Source organism: Sinocyclocheilus rhinocerous, unplaced genomic scaffold, assembly GCF_001515625.1.
Source record: "Sinocyclocheilus rhinocerous isolate Xijiao unplaced genomic scaffold, SAMN03320098_v1.1 scaffold36, whole genome shotgun sequence".
Classification (NCBI taxonomy): Eukaryota; Metazoa; Chordata; class Actinopteri; order Cypriniformes; family Cyprinidae; genus Sinocyclocheilus; species Sinocyclocheilus rhinocerous.
Window position 1 is genome coordinate 2,612,936 of NW_015664459.1, and position 9,297 is coordinate 2,622,232.

Sequence of the window (9,297 nt, forward strand, 5' to 3'; positions counted from 1 at the left end):
ATCCTTAGTAAATGGTTAATAAGTTACTAGTTAATATATTATTATTCACTTATAAATCATTGAAATGTCAACATTGTACTATTATCGCACAGCGTTATTGTAGCTGTTGTGTAAACACATTAATAAATCATTTACAAAGCTTTCTGCATCCCCTATTCTAAAGTGTAAACTACTCATCAGTTGTAAATGTTTTACAAACCTGCCGGTTACAGGTTGTGTGTGTGTACACACTGGGGTGAAAGATCTACGAATGATGAGTAAAACATTTACAACTGATGAGAAGTTTTCACTTTAGATTTGGGGATGCAGAAAGCTTTATAAATGATTTGTTAATGTGTTTACACAACAGGTTTTGAATACTTTGTAGTGTGTACTGCAGTGTAAAGGGCTGACTGGTGAGGGTATAGACAGATGTCTTCTCTGACACACATGGAGTATTTTTAACGCTGTGAGATAATAGTACAATGTTGACATTTCAATGATTTATAATCACTTGTAAATGATTTATAACTCAATCTACAAAACAGAGATAAAAATATTAACAAATCACTTACTAATCATTTATGAACACATAGTTATGTTTTGTAAATTATTAGTTCATCATTAACTAATCACTTATAAATGCCTTACAACAGAACGTTATTATAAAGTGTTACCATTACTTTAAATCATTTGACCAGCACAGCGTCTTGTCTCCAGTGGCAACGTGCATGATTTGTGTCAATCGCAAGTGATGTCACAGGTAGAAGACAGTGCAGGTGGTGATTGCAAGTAACATCACTTGCGGTAGTACAGGTGTCTGAGAGTGCATGTGCATGTCAGCAGCCAGACTCTATTGGGGGCACTGCTCTCATTAAATAAGTCATTCAATATTCAATATGATTTCTCCATAGACCACATAGAACTGTCTTCACCATAGCAGGTTTCTCTACTCACTGAAGTTTTTGTATCTTCATAATCTGTTACATAAAGTATTTTCTTTCCCTCTAGTCGGTAATGTACCTAGATAGACTATTTCATAAAAATGGCAAAAAAAATATTCAGTCTAACAAAAGGCACTCTGAGAAATGCTGCTATTTGTGAACTGCAAATAACAAAGTTGGATTCTGCGATCGGATAATTCTTTTCAATTGTTCTCATTGTTTTTAGCAGGAAAAGGAAAGCTATGAGTTCTGCCATTTCAAAATCTACTCAAAGCCTTACTACTGCTGAGGACATGAGGAACCAAACCAAACTCATAATGCAGCCTTATGCCAACTGGGAAGAGTATCTGACTCCAGGACCTCTATCCATAGCCATCCTGGGAGAGCTGGTATTCATCTCGTCCTCAACAGATTTCTCAATCAATAAAAATTCCCCTAAAGATGGCTATAAATTCATCAAATACCCTGATTCCTTTCGCGCTTGCCTCATGCAAGTGTGTAACTCTGGTTGGTGGGCATTCAATGAGGCCCATACGAGCATGGATCAAATTCGCCTCCATACTGCCCAAGTTCCAGATTACATGAAAACAACTGTGAAGATTCTGTTCCAAGACAATGATGAAGTCGTCAAAGCTCATCTTCCTGATCAGCTAGACAATATCAGAGTCATTGCAGATGAATGTCTGAAGTTGTCTGATGCAACTGAAAAACGTTTCACTGAAGTCATCAAAATTATCCAAGAGCTGCTAGAAGCATGTTTGAATGCAGAGCACTTCTATGGGGAAGAGTTGGAAGCAGTCAAGAATAAATTAGAAGAGGGCAAACTGAGGGAGCAGTCAGCTCAAGAGACCAAGAAAAGGACTGAGAAGGCAATGAGTGCCATGGAGAAGGAACTGGAACAGGCTCATGAGAGCTACAAGGCAGCTCTGGATTCTCTCCCTAATGGATGGGAAATGATTGGCATGGATTTTGTGGGTGGGATAACGGGAACCGTTACAGGTATAATTTCTGGAATTGCATCTCTTATTAGTCAACCAATGAAATTGTTGTCTTCTGCAATATCAGGATCCGGGTCAGATCAGGAAGTTGCAAAAGATGTGGTAGCTGAAATAAACGTATATAGTAAGTCTGATGAAATTTTAAAATGTGCCCAGAATATCCAGCAACTAATGAATGTGAACAGTGAGGACGATGATATTGCCTGGACAAATCTGTATGATCAGAAGAACAAAACTACAACCACAGATTTCATAGCAAAACAGATAGTAAGAATCAGTGAAAATTTAAAGAAATTCTCTGACTGTCCAGCAAATAAGCAAGCTCAGGAGTTATGCATAAAGGGCATGGAAATATGCAACCAGCTTGCAAAATATGCACCAGATGGCAAATGTGACAAAGACAAAAGCACTGAAATAATACATAAGGTCTTGGATCTGAGCAAGTCAGCCCATATTTTTGATAGCAAAAGTAAAGCCATCACAAATAGTCCAGCCATTTCTCCAACACCACCAATGATGCACAAAGAAGAAAACAAGTCCGAGAACACGAGTCCTTCTCAGAGGGCCACAGAGAATGCAAGATTTGCCATAGAGCAGACCCGAGCTCAGGTGAACAATACAAGACAGACTTATGAAAAGTGTGTGGAGAACCTAGAGAACAACCAGAAGGAATTAACTGAAATCCTGGTTGCTATGAGAAATTGTGAACTGAAAGAGATCGACTTCAAAACTACCATAGAGATGTTGATCAAAGGAATGGATGCCATGGGGAGAGTGAAGGAGCAGTGGGAGAAGATGGTTCACTTCTTTCAGATGGTTTCCAACATTGTGAAAACCAGCCTGAGTAAAACTCTCACAAACTTTGTCTCCACATCGGAGAAAACACAAGCCCTCCCCTATGATGGAAAGCTCTTCTCAAAAGATATGCTCTATACTCAAGCCTTCCAAGCCACTAACATTGCTAGTCTGGTCCATATGATCTCTGCAACATACACAGATGTTTCCAGCAAGTACCTGATGGATCGTGTCAGTTCACTGGGCAAACTGATGGCCATGGATAAAAGTAAGCCAGAATTTGAGCATGAGCGAAAACTGCTCCAGAACTGCTGTGATGAGGCACAAAAAGGCATCTTAAACCTTGTCTTGAATAATAAATTGGAGTTTGACAGGAAGAGCACCACAAGGCTAGAAAGGATTGATCGAGAGTTGCTTGCCATTCTGCCTGCTGCTTCTCCCGAAAAAATCAAGAGAATTCAAGAGGATGTTCAAACTGGATTCATTAAAGAAGAAGAATCATATTACTGAGAAAATTTAACAAATCAGTTTTTTACAAGGTTGTTACAGATAATATTGCTATAGCTGAGAGTCAATATAGATTCATTATAGCTCAACTTATATGATAGCAGTCAAAGTTAGTCTGTATAACTGTATAAAACCTATTTTAATTAATAAAGCAGATCCATTGAAACAAGGTTATTATAGTTTTGAATTTTTTAATTAGTTTTATTTTAATATCGTTTTCAAATTTGCTATACAGTTCAGTTTAGTTTTTATTAGTTTCATTAATATTGTTGTTAGTTTTAGTTTAGTTTTTATTTTGTGAACACATTTTTATTTCGTTTTTATATTGTTTAGTTTCAGTTTTAGTTTCAGTTTTAATTAAAAGTTAGCAGAATTAACAGATCACTTCCAGAGCGCAGGCCAAAGAAAGACTTAGGCATAAGCGTGTCTGTTTTTCTTCAAAGCACCAACTTAGAATGCCTAATGTTGGTTTGATTGCTTGTGTTACATGAGAAAATAAATAATTTTTGCCTAGCCTACCTGATGTAATAGATTTAATGCGGGTGCGGTTCCCGACTCGCAGTCTTTGTCAAAGGGGTCTGGTCTGGTACAGAATTAAATTAGTGCTGCTGTTGGATAACGGGTTGAGTGTTCTGTTAAGTAGCTACTGCTGGTGCACGTTTACCAAACAGGACCCGTGCAGGACTCTGCTTTAATTATTTTTGATAATTATTATTTTATTTCAGTTAGTTTTTCAATAACTGTTGTTAGTTTCGTTTCGTTTTAGTTTTTCAATTATTTTGCCATTTTTATTTTATTTCAGTTTACGAACTAGTTTTTTCATCAATCGTTTTCGTCTTAGTTTTAGTTTTCGTTTACGAAAATAACCTTGCATTGAAACAAACAACCAAACAAGAAGCATTATTTTGTTGTCTGTATAAAAGCAGTGTTTGCAGGAGCATTTGCATTAACAGAAAACAGCTGAACACCCTGCCCGTTCAAAATATGCAGAAGACTTTAAATGCAGGATTTATAAAATCCTTTTCACACCCGGCTTGTTCAGAGTGTTTGAACGTGGCATGCTTTCTTCCATAGTTTGGTTTGTTTAGGCATATATGAACATGGCAAACACACTCGCATCTAAACCAAGATCCACACTAGATCACCTGAATGAGGTGGTCTCGGTCTGACTGAAACTGAAATTTCATTATGTAAAAAGAAAAGAAACAATGTCTGATTCTGTGGGTTATTGTATACTATGTACTATTTAAAATTTTACACATAAACATTTATATATTAAGGGCCAGATTTACAGCTTCGTCAGCGCAAACCGTCTTTTGGCGTTAAAATAGTACTGTCAGGGTTTACTAAAGACATGCAGTGAAGAATTAACGCTGAAAAGGCGTGGACACGGTTATTTTTGGAATGGAATTGCACTCTAATGCTAATTTGCCCTGTTTAGTAAATCTGGCTCTTAATTGTCTGTATTTTTACTGAAGATATGTCAGAATAGCAACGCCATGGATTCAAATTTATAGATGTCACTCAATTAGCCTACAGTTTTTTTATGAAAAGGAAATATGTCTGAAATGTACATCTAATTCATGGAATTACTGAATAATAACATCATGAATTACAATATTTAATTATTCCGTTGCGCTGCGTGTCTGTTTTTCTTCAAAGCACCAATTTAAAAGGAAATATGTCTGAAATGTACATCTAATTCATGGAATTACTGAATAATAACATCATGAATTACAATATGTATTAAAGAAAAATAATAATAATACTAATAACAACATACCACTTTGGGTCTTTTGTGCCAATTCTGGCAGGGCCATCCTATCCCACAAGTTTAATTTTACATTTTCACTTCAAAATAAGAACGTTAGAACATAAAAATAAGAATGTATAATTTTTACTCCACAAATCTAACAAAAAGAATGAGTCCACAAATCCTCATTAACAAATAGACAAACAAACAATAAACAAATTATTTGATATTCAACATACAGTGTCATAGATAACTATTTTCCAGAGAGAGATACAAAATTAGATGGGAAGATGGGGGTGGGTAAGACATTTTATCCAGTCTTACCCTAAACACAGTTCAGGGGGTTTCTGATTGGAGGGGCACCTCGATAAGCCCCAAAGGGCACTTTACCCCCTACTGTGAGAGTGGACTCATAACCAAAATGAAACTGATGTCACTACATCAGGCTTCAGGAGCAAATTATTTTATCCACTGACCTATAGCTGTATGAAAAATAAGGTTATGAAATTAATATGGACATAAGCTGCAATCATCGGGATTCGGGATCCAAACACCAGTGGCTCATGTAGACGATTAATTATCTCACTAAATGTGAATGTTCATGTAGGGACTAATACATTTTGGGGTTACTGCTACAATCTTTTACAATTACTTTGAATGTTGAATTTCTTATTCGTTTAAACAAATTGCACGACAATTGTCTACAGTTCATTCTCAGTGAAAAGTTATACAAAATAAATGTGTGTACATACAAAAGTGCATATTGTTTTTCTGTGTACTAAAAAGCTCAATGTAATGCAAAACTGGTTGGTGTCAACAAAAATTAACACAATTTTATGCACTGATTTAGTATGTAACAAATATTTTCAGGATGCCATGAAAAAAATAATTTAATCTCAATCATTATCATCTCTTAATCAAGTCTTTATCATTATCTTAACATCTTATGACATCAAGGTTCTTTGTAATTGTAAAAAACGGCATTATTTTAATTATTGTCTTGAATCACTTTTAAATTGTTGTTACTGTTGCATGATTTGTGATTTCATTGTCAAAATATCTATTCATACCATCCTTTGTGTTTGTGTGCAACAGGAATAATGAACCATTTACATAAACAGTAGGTAAGTTATTTTATCCAATCTGAGTTTATTATATATTTAGATTTAAATGCATATTGATGACAAGTATTCAGTTAAACTGTACCATTAAAACTTTTTAAAAATCTGTCAAATCTATGTCAAATCTGTACATCAATTTAATGGAAATGCTGAATATCCTTATGAATTACAGTATTAAGTATTACAGTATTACATTATTAAAGTATTAAAAAGGTACAATTTTTACTCCACAAATCTAAACATTTTAATGTATCCACAAATCCTAATTAACAAATAAACAAACAATAAATAAGTAATAAATACCTTGAGATTCAACATACAGTGTCCCAGAAAACTGATAACCAGAGATATAAAATTAGAACATCTTACTCTGCCTTACCTTATAACACACAGTTCAAGAGGCCCTGTGTTCATGTGAAATCACATTTTCTAAATATAGCAAGACATCTACCAATAGCATTAGAGCTCCAGCACTGTGCACACCCATTACAGAACAGAGACCATCACAACAAGAAATAAAGTTGCTGCAACTCTCAATGCACCTTAACAGATCTTTTGACTTGATGAAACGGCTCTGACTTTTGAATAGGGTAAGGCAACTGCATTTAGGATCTTTTGATAAAACATGCTGTAGTTGGTAATCATACAAATTTTGCTTTAATCTTCTATATACACTTTGAAAAAAATCACCTATTTAATATGTTAATACTATACAAAATGTAGGCTACTAATTCTGAAATAATCTTTTTCCCCCCAATATGCTGGGAAAAAAGTATACTACATTGAAAAAAAAAAGCAAAAAAAAAAAAAACGTTAACCTACGTACCCCCAAATTCCTTCAGTAGATTGACTGCACCCCAAATTAAAGCAGGCTAAATTATAGAACTCTGTTTCTAACAATCTCTAAATAAAGTGTTACTTTAACTTATTTTTAGGAATACCACATGAAGTAAATATAAAATTAACAATATATGATTAAAAATATACTCTAAATATAATATAATATATACTATATAAGGTCACTGTACCCCTACTGTGAGAGTCGACTTGTTACCGAAAAGGTTATGAAATTAATATAGCTGTATAAGCTGCAATCATCGGGATCCAAGCACCAATGGTTCATCTAGACAATTTATTCTCTCACTAAAGAATGTGCATGTAGGGTTTAATAAATTTTGAGGGTTATTGTTACAATCTTTTATAATCACTTTGAATGTGAATTTCTTATTTGTTTAAACAAATTGCACTACAGAAACTACAGTTCATTCTCAGTGAAAATGTTATACTTTTCACAACTTTGGTAACACATTGCTACAAAATAAATGTGTACATACAAAAGTGCATATTGTTTTTCTGTGTACTAAACTATTGACTTTCCCTAGTAAACCTTTGCCTGTTGTTGAAATCTGTATCTAAAAAGTTCAGTGCGATGCATATTAGCATTCAGCAAGACAAAACTGGTTAGTGTCAACAAAAATTTGAAGAATTTTATGCACTGAATTTGTATATAACAAATATTTTCAGGATTGACTGCCATGAGGAAAAACAGGTTCCCTATCGATACTTCACTCGTACTGCGTCTGTTTAAGACGCTTGGGGAAAACTCCTTTTTCTCCGATGACTGAGGCCTTTCAATAACGCAGTGTAACTGCAAGGCCATTGGTTCGCTCCCGCTCAGCCAGACGCCAACAGTTTCCTAAATGCCAGGGCCCCCGACCCAAGATAGTGTTGGACCCTGCGCCTCAGGCGTCATCCTGATCTGCGGGACAGGAAGAGGAGGGGGCCAAGTCTCGCTGCAGCCGGACCACCCCCCAAAACGCCTCTTTTATGCCTCCAAGCACCCTGTTCAGTTCTGGGTGACGATGGCAGTGTGTTTGTGACCAAAAATACTGTTGTGAACATGGGGCCCGTTCTAATCATGTCCACACAACCAACCGCTGTTATAGCAGGAAAAATAAAACACAAACATTTTCAAAAAGAGAGCATATTTCCTCTTCCACTCATTGCGAGCGTCGGGTCCCCCCTAGGCGGCCCACCGCTCCAACCAATCCAACCCTGGCAGGCCATCTCCGGAGTGTCAAGCTGGGTCATGGGGATAATAAAACGAGGTCACACACTCCAATTCGCTCGAAGACCCCCGCGTTTCAGCGGCGTGGTCTCCACCTCGGTTCAGAGCGAGGATGCACGCGTCCTACGCGCCGAGGTGATGAATTTGCTGGCAAAAGGAGCCGTAGAAATGGTTCCCTCAGCCGAGAGCGAGTCAGGTTTCTACAGCCGTTACTTCCTCGTCCCCAAGAAGGATGGCGGCCTAAGGCCCATTCTCGATCTCAGGCAGGGCTGGACTGGGACAAAAAATCAGTTCAGGCACTCTCAAAAACTCCCATTTAAATCACTGAAGCTGTTTACACTGTGAAATGAATATCTTACTTACATTCGTACGCACATCTGCACAGTCGGCGAGCAAGTGAACAAAACACCGCGTTTCAGCGATGACTCATCTGAATGTCTCTGATTACCCATTGCATTCATAAGCTCAACATACTCGTGTGTGATTGGTTATAATGCAGCGCTGTACAAACGCGTCTGTCTCTGGCTCAGTGCCAGCCAAAGCGCGAACACAGATTTGAATAGCAGCTGATGCTGTGCCGCACTAAACGATCTAATCACACCGGTGTGATTGTATCAAATATGATACATATTAAATGTCTTTTGAAAGCTGCATTTAAAATCCACTTGGCTCAGAAATCTGAGAGGGCACGTGCCCCCTCACTTTGAATGGGCTTGACGCCTCTGATCACACTCATATCACATCTTGTTTTGGATAAGAATAAAATGTCAGGTCCGACAATATTGTGTCTTTTTTTATTTAAATCTAGATTTATTCGTATTGGCCCATGGAAACCTCTATGAACACACTTGACTTGACTTGGCCAAAAAATCGCGGGGGACAAATTTACATTTTGTTAAAAAGTGTTTTCGTATTCTACACTCATTAGAGGGTTAGATGCCTGCCTCTGCTGTGAGTCCCTATCAAGCATTTTACCGATTCAACTACTCTCTTCTTCTCCTCCTGCCTTGCTCTTTGGCCCGCATCACTCACCGCAGAGCAAGCCTGTTCTTGATAATGCTGCTGTGAAAACGTGGGAAAAGCCGACGAGGAAGAAGTTGGGGTGAAGCGATCTTTATATAGGCGGAGCAAA

At 37.1% G+C, this 9,297-nt stretch overlaps 2 protein-coding genes across 3 annotated transcripts in view; both read left to right on the forward strand.

Moving 5' to 3' along the window:
- The window catches only part of LOC107730146 (uncharacterized), a 17,204-nt gene extending 13,832 nt beyond the window's left edge, over positions 1 to 3,372 (forward strand). For both annotated transcript variants that reach the window (XM_016540878.1, XM_016540880.1), the window contains exon 2: positions 1,153 to 3,372. In XM_016540878.1, the coding sequence (XP_016396364.1) occupies positions 1,166 to 3,226 (2,061 nt within the window). In that variant the 5' untranslated portion in view covers positions 1,153 to 1,165 and the 3' untranslated portion in view covers positions 3,227 to 3,372. The remainder of the gene's footprint in view (positions 1 to 1,152) is intronic.
- A 3,256-nt stretch (positions 3,373 to 6,628) lies between these two features.
- Positions 6,629 to 9,297, forward strand: part of LOC107730152 (uncharacterized) — an 11,584-nt gene continuing 8,915 nt past the window's right edge. Inside the window, exon 1 of the mRNA XM_016540889.1 lies at positions 6,629 to 6,687. The gene's annotated coding sequence lies outside the window, so the exon portion shown is untranslated. The remainder of the gene's footprint in view (positions 6,688 to 9,297) is intronic.